At 41.5% G+C, this 22,014-nt stretch overlaps 1 protein-coding gene across 6 annotated transcripts in view; it reads left to right on the top strand.

Moving 5' to 3' along the window:
- Positions 1-6,986: 6,986 nt before the first annotated feature.
- The window catches only part of ppp1r12a (protein phosphatase 1, regulatory subunit 12A), a 40,897-nt gene continuing 25,869 nt past the window's right edge, over positions 6,987-22,014 (top strand). For 2 of the 6 annotated variants that reach the window (XM_029494853.1, XM_029494850.1), the window contains exon 1: positions 6,988-7,344. In XM_029494853.1, coding sequence (XP_029350713.1) covers positions 7,108-7,344 — 237 coding nt within the window. In that variant the 5' untranslated portion in view covers positions 6,988-7,107. Of the gene's footprint in view, positions 7,345-22,014 lie in introns of all 6 variants that reach the window. The other 4 variants (XM_029494854.1, XM_029494852.1, XM_029494849.1 and 1 more) reach the window with 4 other exon arrangements.

Here is a 22,014-nt window from a genome sequence, read left to right as displayed (position 1 = left end):
CTGTCCTCATCTGAAATGTAGTGACTTGAAGTGCTGCCCAAGACAAATGGGATGGTTTGCGACCTTTGACCCCAGAGAATGCACCCACTGGGCCTGCAAGCCTTGATCATTCACGGGGTTGAGTTCAGTTCACAATGTGTAAGTGGTATTTTAATCTGATAGGACTGAGGCTTAGAGACTGAACATGGCTCTGTTTTTCCACCCATGCTTGTTTTCATCAAGGTGAATGGAAATAATGTGATGGGTTTCAATAGCTAAAAAAAGAACTCTAAAACAGCCGAACCACCGCCTTAAAATAATCGAACAGATAAATTGTTTTTATGGAAGTATCCTGTTCATGGTTCATGGAGATCACTTTGAGGAAACTCAGACACATCACTATATTTTATTAACTTAATTGGCCTTTTAGTGCACTGGCCAATGGGATGAGTCTAAAGGCTAATGGCCATTATAAAAATGAATATTATTCTCAATGCTTGCGCACTGAAATGAACAAGCTATTATAGCCAATATTTTTATATCAGTGAAGCTATTAAAATTTCATTCCTATATTTTTCAGTAGCTGTCTCTAGCAGTGGAAAGCAGCACAGGATTAAATTGTATATTGCTTCTACGTGTATCACTTTTTTTTCTTTACTGAAATTAGCCTGTTAAACAATTAGTTCTGGTCCAGCTGGACCAGCTCATCACTATCTTATTGTGAGATGCTGTAGCATCCAGACCTGAATAGGAAGCACTGCTCAGAGGGCGTACTATAACTTTTTGGTTGTAAATGTAATGACAACCAAAAGCTGTGGCAAGAAACGAGGATTAAACAGGTCTTAATCTTCATGTTGGCTATGTAGCAAAGTAAAGCATACAAACCTACAGAAAATTATCAGCCACAGCTCTTTATAACATCTAATTTGCAGTATTGAGCTGTTTACATCAACTCAACTCCTGTAAACCACATTAAATGCTAACCGGACCAAACAGCGCAGAGACCAAGTTAGACTGACTGATGAAGACAGTGCACCATTAAACTGGTATAGATGCAGATAATTGCCTGAGTAAATGGTGCAAATAAATGTTCACTCTGAAGCTTGCTAAACTACATGGCCCCAAAAGAAAAAATAATTATTATTAATTGGCAACTGACTCTGAAATGCCATAATTTTGGAAGACACTCCGTCAGATTCTGCTCGTATATACTTTGGATTATACAGAATGAGGACTGAGGTTTTGTCCTCTAATCTGGTCATGGCCATGTGAGGTTTATTTTTAAACAGACATAATGTTAACCTCTGTTAGCACAGTTTGTGTCTATTCATGTGTAATCTTGTAATCTGTTTGCTTAGTTGCACCACAATCATTGTCAAAAAATGCTCTTCATCTGGTTGCACCATGATTTTTTATTTTTGACAGCAAATAACAACAAGCTTTTTTTCATTCTTTTCATGGAACAATTTGTGTCTTTTAGCACTAACTACAGGTTTCACCACAGCTCCAGATTTTGGCCTATTATTAGCCCCTTTTCTCGAGGAAACAAGGTCAGTCAAATAGCCTTGTCTTATTAGGCTGTCACTATTCATCTGGCCTTAAAGAAACATGCATCCCAGAATTAAATGTGTCTGCATCATGCACTAAATCCACTGTTCATTTGCACATATCCAACATAGCATTGTCACCGTACATTGGATTGAGTTAGCACAATCATACATCCATTGTTATCATTCCAGAGTAATAGCCTGGGATTGAAAGAGCAGAATCAAGTGATGCTCTGGCTGTACAGTCCCTGCTAAGTGAAAGCGACTGCCCTATTTCTGTCCAGGGGTTCGAGCTCAGCTGTCGTCTGGGACTAGATCACCTCATGAACACTTCTCAACCTACCACTATCCTCCCCGCCATGCCCTGCACACCAGTTTATGGAAGCATGGTGCTCTTGAGAGGATACCTCCTAATGTTAACACAGGCCAGGTGGCACAGATTATTTTGTCAAGATGGTATTTTCAAGAGACTCCCATGACTCCCACGATCAAATGTGTAGTGCAGTGCCAAATGCAACATGCTCTCTGAGATGGCGTGCAAAAGCTGCAACAGGTCAAGCTTGCATGATATATTCGTGACCCGAAAACGCAAATATTGCAGTTGTCACTTCCTCTCTGCTTCACGCCATACATAAGAGGTTGCTGCAATAACTGAACCGTTTGGTGTATATAGTTAAAGGACCCAGAGATTATTCACAGTGCATGAGCACACGAAAAAGAACCTCAACGCAGGCATGTAAAGCACAACAGCGTGTGACCACCGACCAGATCATGTTACTATTATTATTGGTCTTAATGAGAATAGATCTGCCCCCTGTCCCACTACCCTTCTGTACACCTTCTGCCAGTCCCTCAACTGCCTGTTTCTCTTACTCCACTTCCCTGCCAGACACATGATTGGCCTTGGATAGAGTCAGCTTTCTCATTCCACCCATCCCCTTAAATACTTTGACAGTTGAACCCCACAGGTGACATTGGACTAGAGGGGAAGTTCTGCACATAGTTAGCATGCAGTCAGACGGAGGCTTGTTCATCAGTGATGGGCGTGGGGGTCGACTCTAGTTCAGCATGCAGTGTCACCTTGAGGCTGTTCCTTCATGGATAAGCCCTTCCAGGAAGAACATTTTTGTATTCAAATGGAAACTGCCTTCTGGCTGTCCATTGACCGGCTTCCTCCCACCTGATACCACAGGCCCGGACAAGATTTCAAATCCACGAGTGACTAATTGAAAGGGTCTGAAAGGCTGAAGCAGCGCTATCAGACTGTTTCTCAGCGTCAGTTTTTAAGTCATCCTCTGGTAACATCAAAGCATGACTATTTCTATCCACTTGATAGCGTTGCTGTCTGGTCCGACCTGTTGAGAAAGGAGATGAGTGTGTCAGGGTTGATGGCGCCAAGAACAGGCTTTGGGTGACATGTGGGCATGGGAGCAGGACGTCTGGGTTCTCTCATAGAAGACTGAGTTGTCCACACATCACCAGGCACCCCAGTGTGAGTGCTGCCTGTCTGCATCACCTGCACTGACATGCTGACAGCATAGACCTACTGTACAAATGAGGGCTGATATCAGGACCAGTCTGGATTACTTTGGTAATATCTTTACAAAAACCGAATTACAAAAATATAATATTTGTCTCAGAAAATAGACAGACAGACAGAATATACTGCAATTACACTAATAAGAATCTATGATACTAAATATTGCATTTGGAAAGTAATGATTTCTTTTCATAGTATGTTTCAAAATAAAGCATACATCCAACCTTCTCCAAATGTTTACCTGAAATCCGTCAGAGTTGTATTTAATATATGATCACATATAAAACAGTGAACCACCAAGCTGTTGGTACAAGCACTGTGCAAGTACATTGAGACAGTTTTCTGTGCTTAAACATACAGATACAACTTCTCCTGGATATCAGCTCTTAAATAAAATATGGAGCCTTGGAGGAAAAGCTTTTGAAAGTGGATGCTTATTTGCATGAGAGAATGATATTGCTTTTCCCTGGCAAGAAAGCAAGTAGTGCAAGTAGTAGTGACAGTAATGGCAAAACCAAATAAACGTAACAAATGGATTCATACATAGAAGCTGTCAGTGTGATTATACCACACGGACTGATTCTGTGGGTCAAATATAAGAAACTGCCAAAATACTGTATTAGAGGTGGAAAGTATTTACAGTCTGGCATCTCAGAAGGTCAATATCAGCAGAATTCGGTCGTCACTTCCGAGAAACACACATATTCGCACATTCACACATTCAAACTAGTCTCCTCCCCCTCTCCAGCTGTCTTTCCATAACACTTGACTTGCACACCTCATCTGGTTTTACAAACCACACCAGGGAACAGTCCCTTCGGAAACTCCTAATTAAAGCGGTAAACACATGCTTCCTCTCCGAGATCAGTCATAGGTGCCAGGGCGCCCTGACAGTGATGTCACGCCGCCGAGGACACGCTTACAGTGGCACGATTTTTAAGTCTGTCATTGGGTTTTAATCAGCTCGCTCATGCATGTCTCGGCTGCTGAAGACAAACAGTGAGAGTGCACCATTGTTACTTGGTGGTATTGATACACTTGAGTCACTCCCAGACACTTATCCACTCAAGGGAAAGGATCAACGGCAAACAGTCGTGGGAGATCAAAGAGAAGTGTAATGAAAGACAGGAGTCGGTCCAGAACTGGCATGATACGTAACACAACAGGAAAGGGTGATGCTGACAAATGATTTTTCTCTAATGTTGTCTAATGTGCTTCCTGCTGAATCCCTTGACATCCTGTCAGTTGTCACAAACACTGAAAGGCTGATAGTCATCTGGCATGATGTCAAAAACCACAGTTATTTTTGCTGATTGCATTTGATTTGTGATGTCTTGTATGTCATGCAGGGTTGACATCACGGAGGTAAATACAGCTGCCGGAGGGGTATGGCAGGATTCATAAACAGGATGCTTTACTGTTCATCCAAGATGTAAAATGTTTGTTAATGTGTTAAGTGGTGTGTGCAGACATAGGTTGAAGACTTTCCATGCCCTTGGTGCAACATGAGGCACCACTCACATGACTGTGTAGTTGACAGTGTAGCTTTTATGCAAACCATGAGCTTTGCAAGGTTAAATATTAAAATCCCTCAGAGTTTTACATTTTATCCTGTTACAGCATGAAACTAAAAGGGAATCAATTTGTATTTCCAGCCCTGAGCCACACACTGAAATGACATGCTTTTTTGTAATTAAATCCATTTGCTGAGGCATTGCTGCAAGATTTCAAGGTGATTTCTAAAGAACAGTTAAGGTGAGAGAAAGTTTTAGAGTTGTTTAGACATAAACTCACCTTCAAAATGAATGCATGTATTTATATAATTGATTATAGAAAACTGAAATGTCAGTGCAATCACTTAATTGTAGCCTGGTTCAAATGTAAACAGCCTTTACAAACCACGGAGCCAAAGCCTTCAAATAAGCAAATCTTTTTCCTGTTTGTGCTGTCCGTATTAAGACAACCAGCAGCTCTTAAACTCATTTGTGTATCACAGACTACAGCCTCATTACAGTCGGAGCTGGATGTGGCCCACATGGCTCGCTCTGTGCTGTCAGTCACTGGAAGGTCAGTCCTCCCTGCCGAGCAGCAGCTTACACATCACTTTCCTTCAGAGCCCTCTTGATATCAGCACACTGATGCTGCTGGCCAACAACTTCCTGATATTGACGCAGTTGGTGTTCCACCATGCCTGTGACTCAGTGCATGTAATTTCCCACGATGCGTCTCTATCATTAAGGATGAGTATCAGCTGAGCTGATCGTCCTCTCTGTGCCTTAACCTCCTTGTTCTGGCTCTCAGTCCTCTGCGCCGAAGCCCAAGTCTCATTTGTGGCTTTTGCAAACGATAAATTACTTTAAATCTGTCTACACTCAGTGTCAGAGACATGAAGAACGGTTCTGAAATGAGAGAACAGGGGTAGTGTAACTGTACACAATGGCTCATGGTCAGAGTTGTATAAATGTTTTGGATCATGATTCTGCCCGAACAGTTTGTTATTCAGGATGTCAACCTCAAGTTCAGTAAGTGGGTGGTATCTAATCAAGAACAAGCAGCATCATTTTCTTTTCTTAAAATGTCTTACAACACAAAAATAACATCATTATCATCAGTAATGACACATCGATGTAAGAAAAAAAAAAAGGCTGCATGCTTTAAACCCACAACCTGCGGAGGAGGAGGCAATACCGCACCCCCTGCTGCGTACACATGGGTGCCTGCCAACAATAACACATGGTGGTGCCAAAATAAAAAACACTTTATGCCTGGCCACCTTGTTTTTACTCCAGGTTGAGCTGGACCACCCCAGCGCTGGAGTCCACCAGACATTCCTGGCACTTTAAGTGTTACCCATCAAATCATTACAGGTACTTTGTGGTAAGAAGGTTTTTATTTTGCCTCAGCGAGCAAAATGTTTTTATTAGATGGAAACTGGAAACAAGGAAACACGCAACTTGTGACATAGTTGGAAAAGCAGTTCCATTCAATGCGCTCATGTGTGGAAAAAGTTTTCTGACTTAGAATGATAAAATTTTACTTCCTTAAATGAAAAGAAAACCAACAAGTGACTTGTGTTTGGATTTCATGTCATGTATATCATAATAAATGGCTGTACTGTACACGACCAACTATGATCAATGCTCAACTGCTTGTGCAGACTGTAATGTGGGAATAATAATTAATATTCATTATTCCTTCATGTTTTTCATTTATTTATGTCCCTTTTGTGTAGTTTTCCAATTTTCCAATGCACAAATGACACTATCCTCCCTCATGCTTTTAATTTGATAGCTATACCTGGTTTTCTGTCTTTACATCATTAAACTCAAATTCAAGTAAACTGCACAACTGATCATTTTTATTGTGCCGATAGATTGAAATATTTATTCACTATAAATATATGAATTCGTTTTTGATTAAGTGAATGAATTATCTTTAAACTTGACATAAACTGAATAAATGAATAAACATTCCATAATAATAATTAAAAAAAAGGCACCACAAATTAACCCATGGCTCACTAAATGGCTCACGTTGTGTAGAGCTGAGATTAAACTGATTTTAGTGCTACAGTGTGTGTGTGTGTGTGTGTGTGTGTGTGTGTGTGTGTGTATGGGGGGGGGGCAAAGAAAACAACAATTTATACCATAAATAGCATGAAGTGGAGATTGCCCCTTCTAATAAAACACTTCCACTCTATCTGAACACGCTCACGATCTGCTGACTGTTATGTAATATCTAAAAGTCTGACAGGGATTACCCCGCTCACTCTCTCCCCTCATAATCCGGGCGATGATGACGTTATACTGCAGCTCCTGAGCGCCACTTCTCGCGAGATTATGGAAAACAATCCAGACGCTCGCTCGCTCTCTCTCTCTCTCTCTCTCTCTCCCCCTCCTTCTCTCTGGCTCTGGTTCTCTCTCTCTCTCCCCCCTCCTCCCCCATGCCCTCCCTTCCCACGCCCCAGTGCGCTGTGGGATAGTGGTACTATAAAGTATATCCTCTCTCGGAGAAAGATAAGAAGCCCGAGACAGGAGGGGGATGAAGATGGCGGACGCCAAGCAGAAGAGGAACGAGCAGCTGAAGCGGTGGCTGGGCTCGGAGACGGAGCAGGAGCCTCCCGTGCTGAAGAAGAAGAAGACGAAGGTGAAGTTCGATGATGGCGCCGTGTTTCTGGCCGCCTGTTCCAGCGGCGACACCGAGGAGGTGCTCCGTATGCTTGACCGGGGCGCTGACATCAACTACGCCAATGTGGACGGTCTCACCGCCCTCCACCAGGTTGGTTGGTTGGTTGGTTTGTTTGTTTGTTTGCTCCCCTCCGCCGCCTCCTCCCGAGTCATGAGCGTTAACGTCGGCCGCTGGTGCTGCCAAAGCGCCCTCCGACACCCAGTATCGGTCTGCCTGCTAGCTGACCGCTCTCCCCGGAGCACCTGTCAAATGGAAGCCGTTCTCATCGCCGTTGTTTACCTGCCGAGCACGCCCGTCTCCTCTGCCGTCGCAGGGCTGAGATGGACGCATCGGCTCCCCTCTTAGCTCGGCTTGTTAATGTCCGGATCGAAAAAGGTGCTAACTGTGCCTGCAGCTTCAGCGGTGGCACTCACAATAAAGCAACCAAAGTGGGAAATAATTTCATCTCTTTTAGGGACTACTTTCTTCTTATTGTTATTTTCTTAGCCTGTATCTTCACCTTCCAATGGGTGCAGTCTAATTGCTGCATTTCAGGGTTACAGCGACTGGGTGATTTTTTTTTTTTTTTTTTTTAAGGTTGGAAATCACACTAAAGCCAAACAACCAGCAGCGTTTTTTTTTTTTTTGTTTGTTTGTTTTGTTTTGTTTTTTTTGGTTCTTTTCTTTTCTTTTTTGACCCAAAAGTCAAGTTTGGGTGCCATAAACGAGCCGTGCTGAGGACGGTAACGTAGGGGCTGTCATTGATTGAGACACTCTGTCCAGGCAAAATCAAATCCACAACAATGGCTATAACCTGGCTAGCAGGAAAAAGTCGTTTTGTTGATAAACCCTGCGCCGAGACTGTGGCCACTCTCTGGAGAGGAAGCTGGAGCTAACTAGCCCACCATTTACAACGTCATTCGGCTAAAGGCTAACTTGCCAGGCCTATAATCACATTTAGGCCACGTTCACACAGTTGACAGCAGTGTTTGGGTGCATTAGTCGGAGTGTGATGAAGTTGTAAATGGAGATATAACATCGGATTGCTGCGCCGGACAAGCCAAATGTATGCTAACGCTACGATAGCAGGCTATGCTAATTGTCGTTAGCTGTTAAGGGGTTTAAGCTAAGGTTAATTCATTCGTTAGCTAGCTCACGAATCGACGTCAGCTGACAACTTCTGGGCACGAAAATGAACATTTTGTGATTTTGACGTTTTGGGGATTTAACCCGAAACAGGAATGGGCCAAAAGCTTTGCTATTTAGTTGGAATGCCAGCTGTGCTAAGCTATTTCCCCGCTAACCACAGTGGCTACGTATGCTAGCTTATGTACTTCCAAAGACAAATATTGAAAATGGCAGCCCGTGTTGGTTGGACTTGGACTGTAATGTCAGGTGCTACTCAATACGTGAGGCCGTTTGAAGCCAAACGTGACAAATATATTATTTACATGGTTCATGAAACATCAGTCGGGACATTGTAGTAGCTTGCATGCAGATGCTGAAAGTTGGAGGAGTATCAGAGCAGTTTCTGGATTCATTCATATCTCCACTAGTGACCTCATCTCTGAAACATGCACGCAATATGTGTAAGATTTATAAACTGGATTGTTTACAAGATTTTGCACAGTTATGACAGTCATTGCGAACTGAATGACATTAAATTAAAGTTAATATTGTTGCTGTACATCTATAACCTAAATTCAGACCTCTTTTCGTTTACACTTTTGGTGTTTTGTGCCGTAAGTCTAAACCTTGAAGAATGACATTTTTGCTAAATATTCAGATAGCTCTGCACCTCGACCATTCCATCTTTCTATATGCACTTTAAACTACTGGGGAGTACAGAAGACACCCCGAGGTACTCAATACCAAAGAGGTGCAAAGCTCTACTTATTGCTTATTATATACAGTTACATACATTGCATCCAAGGTGATGCATTCTCAGCCCACATCTTTGAATAGTTGGTGTTTAAATGGTCCAAGTATTACCTGAAAAATTCTTAAAAGTTCAATGTAGACATAGACCTCCAATGATGTCACCTCATTACTCATGCCCACTTGTCTAGTCTTAGTAAGCCTGAGTCCTGTTGTGTGCACCACTGTGCTACACTGCTTTTTGTTTTCCAGAATATTCAAAAATGTTTTATTAGATGAGTGATTTGGTTTCAGATAATAAATTGATCTTGTTTTTTCTATGTGCTCTTTTTTTATTATCTAATTTAACCATCCGTTCATTGTGCATAGAGTTGGCTATCATTACATTTGGAATTAGCATGCCCTCCCACCCCCCTGCAAACTCATTGGGTGGAAACGTTGCCTTTTTTTGGCCTGATGTACAGGGATGAGCTAGAGTGAGGAAAGAATTTACAGAGCTGCTCTCCAGACCTAACCATCTCTGGATGAGAGGCTGCAGTGAGTGTCTTTTGCTTGTTTTGTAGGTCAGCGTGTGATCCCTGGGTTTTGGGGTCTTATAAAAGAAGAAAGTGGTGATAAAGTGCTATCCCAGAATTGTAGCAAGGTCAAGCTGATGTTTGTTTCCTTTGATGAAATGAACAGGGCACAGTCAACTCAGTTGATGTCTGAATTCATGGCTTTGTCTTGTCCTTTAAGGTATGATGTAACCTTTTTAGTTATATAAACGTAGGTATTTTGCAAAGGTAAAATGTGTATGGACATTTTTCATAGGGATTTTGTTTCCATGATTACTGAAAGCATTTTAGATCAATTTGACAGTTTAATCTTGTGCAATAAACTGCAGTGAACTGCTATGTCAGTGGCTGACCTCTGGTTTTGTTGTGACATGTGTCTTGATGTTGCATGGGGGCTTACTTCTCACTGGGTGCAGCAGTATCACTCCCATCAGTGGTGGCTGGTGCAGTGTTATAAATACCCTGCCACAAGTTCTCCTAACTGGGTTTCAGGAGATCATACTAAGTTTGGATATGACTCAGAGTCTGTAGCTTTGCTTTGTAGTGCAGCCCTAGCATAATCTCACATATAAGCAAGAGGTTGTGTCTCTTTATGAGTCACGGAACATCTGTCACTTTAAAATTGACCTGTTGCTAAAGGACCTGCAACATGTTGTGTTGTCTCTGATGTGATTCTTGACAAAGACCATTACAGACCTGTATACATATGGATCTCATTAGGGATGAGGTATGAGAATTAACCAATAATAATATGTTACGTCTCAGGTCATGGGACATGCAAGAATATGCCAGAGTGGAAAGTGTGACTTTGTCCACCATCTGTAGTTTCAGAACCTCATTTACATTTTGTAATACAATTATTTGAGATCGTGCCGCAGGCTGCATGGACTCAGGTGGATGGTAGAGAGGATGCACTTGTGAACCACAAGACAAGTGGAGATTCCAGGTCCTGTCAGCTAAACTTGTCTCAGAGGGTAGCATTCCAAGTCCTGCCGTCCTAGCCTGTGCATTCTTCAGATGACAGTCGCTGGAAACCATAGCAAAGACAGGGGAGAGCAGACATTCCTCAGCTGTCACCTAAACCCCTCCCCTCCACTCATTCTCTCTGGCTTTCCTCTCCCCATATGATGCCAAGGCCCAGCTGACTGTTGCCCACTGAGCTCCATCGAGGCAATTAGTGTGGAGGTAACCAGGGCTTGTCGCCTCACACAACAAAATCTCCGCACTGACCGACACCTGAACTTTTTTGGGGGGGTTTATAAGCATTCATGGGCTTTGCTGGACCAATGTGGCAGGTCTCAACTCAGATTAACATGTCAGGGTTGGATATTACAATGACTGTGCTCTGTTGACATTACACACCCTCATTATGGCCCTGAAGTCTATGAACACTATCTTGCACTGTCTCCATGACAACGACTCAGGGAAGTTTGCTAGTCACTTGTGTTGGTGGATTTGCATGTACAGAGTGGGAGTTGCATAACAGACTGAGCAGAGAGAGAGTATTTGGCAGCCCACAGCAGTTTGAAATGAAAATCAACTTCATGAATCTTGTAATGGAACAATTACAGCGCATGTGGTGGAAGATGGTGAGGTGGCTGTGTTTCTTTTCATCCAGACCAGCATCAGTCATATTAGCACATTACATAATTGCAGCGGCTCATACTTTCACCCTACCCAAGAGATTCTCAGCTGTGCTTGACCTGTGCAGTTGGTTAGAGGGAGCAGCAGAAAAGAAATGGCTTTGGCATGTCCCTGTCCTGCTGATAAAGGCATTGTGGCATCCCCTTACAGACCCCAAGCCCCCTGTCTTACTGCCTGAGGGAGAAAATCCCGCCACCTCATGTGGAGCGGGCTCCTGGCTGAGACAGGCAAAACATGTGTCCATCACATTGCTATATGATGCCTCCCAATAATGCTCACCTGTTCCGCTGGTCTACACACCAAAGGCGGTTAGTGACTTACCGAGGCGGGCTTAATCCACATAAATCTGTTGTTGCTTTAGCCTGATGATCAGCCGGCATAATAACAGCCAGATTTGATGACTGTTGGATAAAGACTACCTAAAATAACATATTTTGGGGGTTTGACGTAATGCACAGTGCTGCTTTTAGTTTATCAGTAGCTTGTGGAGTTTCTAGGCATGCAGCCTAAACGTTTAAGGAAAATCAGCCCAGACAACAAGGCTGTGCTCCTTTCCACATTGTTTTAATTGGGAACTCCTGTTGAAATGTACTGCAATAATGCAAACCATTGTAACTCGACATTAGATATGTTTGGTTATTAAAATCAACATGCCTTCAGCTAGCTTTAGGAGGGAGATAGTAATGGGAAGCTTTTCTGTTGGCACATTTGTTGCAGCGATTGCTATGAATGTTTATGTATCATTAAGTCATTGTGTACTTTTAATGGCACGTTCTTCATGTATTGGAGCATATAATGGTCTTGTATTGCATTACATGGTGTGTTTGTGTGTGTGTATAGTGTGACTCGATTTCCTCAGTGGAATTGATGCTACTAGTGCTGCTACTATTATGTAACCAGCTGAAGTGTAGATGGGCTATAAAGTGGGTAAGACATGCGAAAAATGAAAATATTTGTTGGTTTTTCATGGTCTAGCAGTCTAGTGTTTAGGCTGGACAAAACCTCAGTTCTCATACTGTCTTGCAACATTTGATGTCTGGATTTTGGAAGGAGTCTGCTTTCACATCGCCTTTTTTGTGAACAGTTACACGAGGCTTTTAGTTTCCTTGTTATGGTTCACGACTGTCATACAGTAGCAGCTAACCACTCACACATCTCTAACATGTTGCAGAATACATTAAGATGAACTTAATAATTTATGGTCTGGGATCCAGACGGGCTATATCTTATTGTTCTTTGTCTGGCTTGAATTGTAATGTGATTTACCAATCATCGTGTTTTGGTAGTTTGTTATGACTGATATTTAAATGTAATTACTGTTTGGCTCATAAGTTATGATTGAAACATTGCCAGTGACACACATTTTAAAAGCCTACTCTGACTCATCTAATTTGGTTCTGTTTGGTGCATGAAAGAGACAAATCATCATTTTATATGCTTGTATTCTTCCTCTTTCCCTCTTGTTGTCATTAATCATAACGTTCAATGTTTAGTCTCTTGTATAGCATTGTAGTGTTTAGGGTGCAGCAAAGGAAATATTAGTGCAACATTATATTATTAACCACATGAAACAGAACAGGTCCTGCAATAGGAAACTGTAACCGCTCTGAGTTCAAACAGATGCTAGGATCGTCAGGAATACAGGGAAGAAAGCGTGCTTGGATAAACATGGCTTAAATTCAACCAAATTCCGATATAACAATAGGCATAATAGTAGATGGACAGTGCATATAAATTAAAGATTGTTTCATGGGGTTTTTTTTTTTGCCACCCCAATCCCAATCCCAAAAGAAATCCATCAGCAGGTTTGAGCTGGACCTGGTAACCTTTAGAGAGCAGGAACCAACAGATGTCTGGGTAATTATACTTCAGTTACACTGATGTGTGGTAAACACAATGCCCTCAACTTAACTTCCTTCACAGAAGTATAGGCCATTTAATGTAATATTGAATTCCTGCCTGCAGTGAATCAGTGCAGCTCTACTGTAACATCAGCAAGCATGATGGGATGGCTGTGTTAATTTTAGAATTGGAACCCCTGAACATGTATATTTTACCTGTGTATAGTTGGCACGTCTCCTTGTCAGGCTTGTCTTGCTTGCCGTTTCATTCAGCCTCCTTACAACCCCATAATCAACATTAGGAAGTCCTTGTGATGTTTGTGCACTGGTTCTTTGACATGTCACAATCAGATGACCTGGCATGTTGCAATGTTGTTTCCTTGTGTGCAGTTTTAAGATAACATGTATGACTTTGAAAATAGACACCGTGTGAAGTTGCACTACACGGCACTGATGCAGAACATTTCAGAAAGTTTAGGTGACTTGTAAAGGTATTTATATTTTGAAAAAATGAATTGCCCAAATGCAGTAGAACCTAAACATGGAAAATTTTTGTAAAACAGCCGTTTTATGGGATCAGCAAATATCATATCAGGCTTCACAATTTTGTTAAATCAAGCTTCGATTAAAGATGGTGCATGTTTTCTGATGAGTTTCACATGAGATGCTTGGCCTTTTGATAAAGTGCTACGATATTGATTCCCTCTTAAACTAAATGGATCCTATACCTGAATGTGCTGTGATAGCACATAGCTGGGATAAAATGCCAGAGGCAGTGGATCTGTGGTGGTGAGGGTTCTCTGAAGTATTTCAGATGAGCGTCGCTGCAGGTTGGAACTGGTTCACCTGGGGTCGTAAGGAGAATTCCTCCGTGGAGTAAAACCAAACCTGCTGCCACGTATATGAGCGGCGCTGACTAGACAACAGCGCAATCGATGCAGACTTGACCTTGCTCTTGTGCTGTACTCTTTTGGTGTCACAGTTTTATATATTAGTCTGTTTATTAGTCTGTATATTTTATGTGACAGTGCCTAATTAAATTTCCAAAGCTGTGCAAATTATTGAGCTGCTATGAGATGTATTTGGAATTACTTCATTTTTGTTGTTTGTTGTTTTTTGTGTTTTGTTTTTATTTTTTACCCTTTGGGCACATAGTGTCTATCTTTTACTTCAGCCAGGTCTTTTTTTAAGCCACCCTGCTGCTGTTTGCTTGGCGGCAGTATCATGACTCACACCAAATATTTATTTTTTTAAATTAGCTGTTTTTGAACTGAGAACACCTGGATGCAGAAACTGTGAATTCCTCATTGTCTTACAGAGCAGCGACTACAATTAAGGCAGAGAGCGCATGCCCATTTGTTGTCTGTGGAAGGGTGAGGTTACATTCTTTCCATTTATTCTCAAAATGGCTGCATCTTCAGCAGACGCAGTGAGGGGCAGAGGTGAACATAGTGATTGTGTCATTACGCACAATCGAGACTTTGTGTTATTGTTAAGCCTGGAGATATGGAACGTGATATCCTTACATTTTCGGTTGGGAAAGTTGCTGCTGTGCTCGTCACGGAACAACTGACAGCTAAATTCATCATTTCACCTTTTTGCTTTTCAAATATGCTGCATGTCCCAAGATACAGTATTACCTGTAAAAGTTGAGATGGTAAGATTTAAGCTAAAAACTGTAGTGTCACACAGTGTGATGCTCCTCCTTTTGTCTTGAATAAGATGGATTGAATGAACCTGTTTATAATGATGCTTCCCCATTAGCATTCTTGTGACTATCGCATGCAAGTGATTCTCTTTTTATAGATGATAGCCTATCAGTAAATGGGACTAGGCCCTTGTCATTTAAATTGACTTGCATAAGTATGGCCTGTGTGTTGCGAGCAAATGTTTCTGCATGTGTATATATATGTTTTTTTTAATGTTGGCTAAGAAGGTAACATTTATTCACTTCGGCATATTAAACATTCTTAATAAATGTTAATAAAAGCATTAGATAACTCTATTTAACAGCTTAAACTAGACACAGTGGTATAAAAATATTAATGCCTTTGTCTCAAACCAGTAAAACACAATTATACAATTTTACACAAGGAGGACATTTTCAAAATAAGACATTGTCATCACTGTGACCTCAGACAGTATTCCATGTTTTATAGAGCATGAAAGTCAGGTCACTGAGTCCAATCAGGCTGATATGTTAATTGACTGTTAAATGAATAATTAATGAACCAAAACCTCTCAAGCTGCTGTACAGTTAACCACAAATTCGTTACATCGCAGGGCCGAGACCCAGTGAAATTATGATCCCCAACATATAGGCACCTGGGGTTTTATAGATCATGTTGAGTTAAAAAGACATTATATTTCTGGTTCGTGCATTTTGATGAACTGTGCAGTAATGTTATCCGGTCATTAAGTCATGACTGATTAATCATACTTGAAAGAGTAAACACTTAAGCTTTGTTTTTCCATCACCAATTTTATTTTCAGCTGTACACATTTCCAGTTGATATTAATTATTTATTAATAATCATGTAAATGATTTATATGGTTGTTTTGAAGAACTGTAAAAACGGATGCCCTGGGCTTGGGGGGGGTTAATGTATATTGCTTGTCTCTCTTTACTGAGGTGGTGATGGAAGGAGGGATCAGAGTTTTGGAGATTTCAGGCTGGAGAGGAACAGGAAGTGGCTGTTTATTTTTCTCATTTCCTCTTTGAGGCTCCACTAGTGAGGCTGCTTCTTCAACTCCCTCTGCTTTTATCACTCACGTTTGCCTAACATACAAACGTAAGCATGTAGCTATCTACACTGCCTTGCCCAGTAAATGGCACAAGACTAGGCAAAAGTATGCCCCATAATTTTTTTACAATGTAGTGTTGTGAATTGAATTGATTATGTCCTATTTTTTTATAATCGTGAATCATTTCTTACACAGAAATAACTGGCTTCTGCATTGCATCATCATATCATTGCTTTGCTGTTTCGAAATAAAACCTCTCTGCTGATTGAAAGTGCTGCTGTAGACACATGGTGTGTCTTTTTTTTTTATATGATTGGTGAACACGTTTTATGCCCATCAGGTTTACACATGAGAAGGTTACTGTGGAGTTGGTGTCCATTACTTTGGGCTTATTTTAGGTCCTTTGAAAGTTTGATCTTGGTCTTTGTGTGACAGTGTATTTAGCGATTCAGCATTGCATTGTTGCAGTGTTTCTCCAGTGACGATCCATGTTTGTGCTGTAATGGTTATAAATTGGTAGAGTGCCTGCAGGGTAGACCCTGGTATCCATTCAAACTCGTGGGTTTGGAGCTTGTTGGTGTGAACGGTGACATGCTGCCAGTATGTGGGGGGGAAGAGGGGAGGGGAGGGGAGGGGCTGGACTGGACTGTGGACCATGCTCAATGCCCCTTTAGTTGACTGGCTGTCAGTGACTGCTGACTGAGCTATCTTCTGTCCTCTGTATAGTAGCCTCCACATAAGGGTTCTATTATATGGAAATATCAACAGACGTTGTATTCTGCCATCTCTCCGTGGCTATCTGACCTCTCTGCCTCTCCCCCCCGGTGCCCCCTCTTGCTTTTGGAACCCTCACATGGAAACAAACTTGGCTCTCAAGTGGGGCTATTGTTTTGGCTGGTGAGTGAAAGCCCAAGAGAAACATGCAGTTACAATCTTGCCGGCATTTTCCCCCCTCTTCCTCAATCCCGGTCTTCTTTTTCCATGGGAATCCCAGGGCCATATATGGTCGTCCTCAGTAGCAGCAGCAGCAGCAGCTCGAGTATTGAAGGCAAAGGCTCTGTGTGTGTGTTTTTTGTGTGTGTAGTCTGGTTACAGCTCCCCACAGAGCTCATCTAGTGGAAGGACCCAGCTGGTTACCCTGCAGCGCTCTAACCCTCCCCCTCGTACCCTCTAGCCTCCTGAACCCCACCAATAGCACAGAAGCTGCAAGTTCTTTTGTCTCAGATATAATCAGATGTACAACACCTTACAGAATGCACCTTCATGCCAAAGTCGTCCTTTCAAAAACTGTTTACCGACCATCTTGTACGTGCTCTCTCTTGCATGTGTTGTCTATTGCATTTCCAGTTTAATTTTGACTTTTTCGCCTCACCTCTCTGGGTCTGGGCTAATCTGTCTAACACACACACAGAGACACACACATGCAAACACAGAAACATAGCACACTCGTACTTAAATGCAGGCGGTAAGAAGGAATTCCTTTTGTGGAAGTGGCTGCGCGCCTCTGAGCCGATGACGTACTCCACAAGGAGGGGCCAGAACTCTGATGCCTGAAGCCCCAAGGCTAGGAGTATTACTTATCTGGGAATTTCTCCACTGGTATGCTAGTCCAGGACCTTGCTGCTTACTGGCTAGGTGGTTGCAGAGAGTAGTTGTATGATCAGAGGAGAGGTGGGGGGGGGCAAAAGAGAGGCTGGTTGTGAGCTCCAGAAGAAGCTGCTATGGTGTCTATACTGTTGCTTTATATGGGAGAAACAAGTCTTGTGTTATTACCATCTACTGTGGATGCTCTGACAGCATCAACAAGCCTTCTCGCTTCTCCATTTTGTGCATGAAATATTTGCTTAACTTAACACCGTAATAAATGATTAGATGGGAGGGCTTTTCTTTCTCGACAGATCCTGGACAGTTTCAGTCATCGTGTTCAAAACAGAAACTACAGCAGTTTCACTACCCCCCACATCACACCTCCAGAGAAAAACTGAAATGACAAGATAATTGAGAGGAAAGGTTGAAAATAAGAAAGCAGTTTGTTTTTAATGTGTTCTTGAAGAGAATGGGTGTTATATCATCTCCACACACTTTTCACACAACACACACACCCATTTATTTATTTATTTATTGATTGATTCATTGATTGAGTGAAAAAACACAGAGTTCTTGTGGTTCTGTTGGTGCCTTGAGCCCAGCAAAAAGTCCTCATCATAATCGTAGCGAGAGTGACTCAAATTCTCTGCGGGTTGTGGGTTTCAACAGCTGTTCCAAAACTAAACAGTCCCTCCCGCTTCCCAATGATAATCTGTGGGTTTGCTGCTGTTTGTAGTTCTAAATTGAGTGACTAGCATAATCCTTGTCTCTGTGGTGACTTGTAATTGGGACCATTTCTTCATCAGCAAGTTGATTTGTCCTTCTGAAAGCTGTTGATGGTGACGCCTGTGGATTGTCTAGAGGAATCTGTACAGTGTTCCTTAAAAGATGTGTTGATGTTGAGTTGGGAATGACGTTACTCAACAACTGGAATTCCACTTGCTGCCGTTGGCAAAGAAAGGGTAAACCTAAAGCAGTGCATAGCTACAGATCATCATGTGCAGGGTAAGACATGGTGAAAAAGGAAAAAAATCACAATATAACGTATAGGAATTATTTTAACTTACTTAAATGGGTAGATTTTAAATAATTTAGGTGTTTTATATCTAAAGTAAATCATGTTTTACTGGGCGGTTAATAGTATGCCTAAACAAGCTGTTCCTCTTGTTAAATCAGGAGCAATGATTGGAAAAATTACAATAAACATTATAAATATAATAATATAATATAATATAATATAATATAAATACAATATCACTACATTAATAGTGTACAGGATGGCAATGCTGAATTAGCATTTCACTTAATGACAGGACTGTGCAGTAGCTCCGTCTTTAGTACCAACTGATTGCCATGATGTCCCTTAGTCCCAAAGAACACTGTCATCAGCCATGGGTGTTACCATGGGCATGCACTATTGATGCTGTCAATGAAAGCAGAATAGCTGCTCACACAATGGTCCTCGTCGCTTGGCTCACCGCTGAGCTCTACTCTCAGCAGTAAAATGTACAGGCGCAGCAGCAGAAGCAGCAGCCTTTTTGCACAGTGTTTGAGTTGGCCATCTGAGGGTGATACTAAAGGAAGTCGAGGAGGGGAGGGGTCTTCAAGTGTCTCCTTGATGTGGAGTGCTGCTAAATTAAGCTTGGAGCTTTCTACACGATGGCCCACTAGATAATAAACCTGCCTTTCTTATACACACAGTAGCTATACCCCTTTACTATAGCAGGCCAAGACTGTGTCTTTTGAAAGTGTTTTGTCTGGGATGTCAGACCTGTCCATGTGACGTTAAGCATATGGTTCAAACTTTGAGTATACTCTAATTGTTGCTGCGTTTATGGGCTAAGGCTACGCAAATTTAAAGCTCATGGACAATAAATAGTTCTCTTTAACTTGGTGAGACAGTGTGGTTTTATCTCTGTATCCTGTAGATTCTCCATTATCTTTATCTTCACATTGCTAGATGCTGTTCAGTGAAAACTGTCATTGTGACCAAAAATAGCTTTTACAGATGTCATCAAATCTAACCCACATGACTCCAATAATGTGAAGTCTTTTCTTCCAAAAAAAAAAAGGTTAGAAGCTGAGTTTATATGCTGAACATAGCGCTAAATCATCCTGTTGTTTCTTCATGCTGTCAGTGTCTTGGTGTTTTGAATGATAATAAAAACTGAGGATTATATTAAGTAGTATTAGCACGCGCCTGTAAGACGTGTTTTTTTCACCATAAAAGGTCATGAGAATCGCTCTAGTAATAGTTAAGTCATTCCCACAAGATGTTAAAAAAGCAAAGATGGCACCTTGAGATGCTCCTCAATGTTAGGTTTTTTTTTTTTTTTTTTTTTTTTTTTTTTTTTTTTTTTTTTAATGTTGTCTCACAGCAGTTTGCTTTTTGCGCTGCCTTCAGGGCCTAGCAACCCCTGTGTGCTTTAAAATGAAGTCTTTTCTCTATTTATTTATGTTTCTTACAAAAGCCTGACAAGGCCTGAACCCATGTTCTCTTTTTGGCTTTGTTGGCATGGCAACAGGCCGAGCTCTTTTCTTAGGTGCATGTCATGGGTAATTTTTTTTTTTCTTTCTCTCCCCCGTCGAATGGCTTAGCACATCTTCTTTTGCAGGGCTTTAATTCCTCCTTATTATATTAGGATTAGACTGGTGCATACGGTGGACACTGTATTGTGTCTGTTTAATCTTCTCCATATTTATTGCCACAATCTTAGGAAAGTTTATTCAGTTAATCTGTTGATAGTGCCTAAAATAGCTAAATCCTGGATGCATGCAAGTAATAGGTGTGTGTGTGTGTGTGTGTGTGTGTGTGTGTGTGTGTGTGTGTGTGTGTGTGTGTGTGTGTGTGTGTGTGTGTGTGTGTGTGTGTGTGTGTGTGTGTGTGTGAAGTAGGAGATCCCCCCCCCCCCCCAAAAAAAAAAAGTATATTATTGGCCAAGTGGAGCTTGACTGCTTTTTCGAAAAACCAAAAAGCTATTTGCATATATTCAGCATTTATGACCGGTTTTTATCCACCATGATAGATGCAGTGACTATCGTATTTGCCCATACCTGTAGTATGTCTGCTAGTTTTGAGGACAGGATTATTGTTTTTCTTTTTTGTGTGTCATGTTCGCTTTGGCTGACTCAGAGGACAGCCTATTCTCTCCTCCTCTTTCATAAAGTGCCACTTGAGGCTGTTTTTTTTTTTTTTGTTTTGTTTTGTTTTGTTTTGGTTTTTTTTTTCTTCTCCCTTGACAAATACAGTCTAACCCTCCTGTGACGTCTGTCTGATGTTTGTTTTAATCTGCTCCCAACCAGAGTGCAAAAGCTCATAAACACAGAAGACACGTTCGGTGATTTAGAACTGATGTTTTGTGGATTTGGAAAAGAACATGGTGAGAGCGGTCCTGTGTTGTGAAACAAGACACTAAGTGCTCTGTCACAACCTACACGATCAAATAAGCGCTGCTGGAGCAACACAGTACATCCTGCTGCAATTTGCATTTCTACAGTATAAACATGAGATCACCTATTGTGTTATATCTCTGCTTTACAGCACTTCCCATTTCTCCACATTAACACTGCAACATCGACAACAATTCTCTCCAATCTCTCTGCAATCAAATTTTTAATGATGCCTACTTTTTGTGAATCTTTTGTTTTTATCTTATTGGACCTTGATGTGAATCAATTAATTTGTATTTAGACATTAGCACTATTTTGCTAACCACATCACACACAGACTAATGGATTAACAGATGTTTTCAGATGCAAGCCACGCAATGCAACAAACGCTTATCGACCAATCAAATGGAGCATCCTGTGTCCATTGATTAGTGCTTGATTTGGTTTTTGTGCTTACGTCAACTTCCCAGAAGCCTCAGTTTCCATCATATTACCTTTCTGGTTAACAGGGGCAGCAAGGACTCATTCTATAGATCTGCCTAGCAAACTCTGTGCAGCCAGTATTCACATAGTGCAGACCAGACACATAAATATTGCATATAAATCTATAAAAAAATCAACCCGAATAGTGAGGTAATGTCTGTTATCTGTAGGACTTCATTTTTATATAAGCAGGTATGCAGGATATTGTGTAGCTTTGTTTAAAAAGAAAAGTATTGTGTATTTCATATCTCTGCTGTGTGGTGTCATCCATCTTAATGCGTGGCCTCTCTGAATGATTCCATGGGTTTAAATGGCAACATCTATGCTTTAGAGTGAGTCACTACATGTCTGAGTGTTTCACTGTGAGCTCAGCACGGGTACGATATGTGACAAAAGGGGGCTTTTTGTGATGTGTGAGACAGAATTAAGCCCACAGTGTTTCCTTATTTAACTTGTATTTGTCAGATCCTCCTCCTATACACTGTCTGACTCACTGCTTTGCCTGCTGTCAGGTATATGTAATATCTTGTCCTTTTAGATTTTGATGAACCATGTCGTTGAATATTAGTGTAATGAGCATTACTGTGCTTCTCTCCCAGCAAGACATTCAAGTGTGTTGGAGGCTTTTACGGGCTGCAGTGCTCCGGAGACAAAACACA

Source organism: Echeneis naucrates, chromosome 23, assembly GCF_900963305.1.
Source record: "Echeneis naucrates chromosome 23, fEcheNa1.1, whole genome shotgun sequence".
NCBI classification, from domain to species: Eukaryota; Metazoa; Chordata; class Actinopteri; order Carangiformes; family Echeneidae; genus Echeneis; species Echeneis naucrates.
The sequence above is the reverse complement of the archived record's forward strand: the minus strand, read 5'-3'. Positions and strand labels throughout refer to the sequence as shown.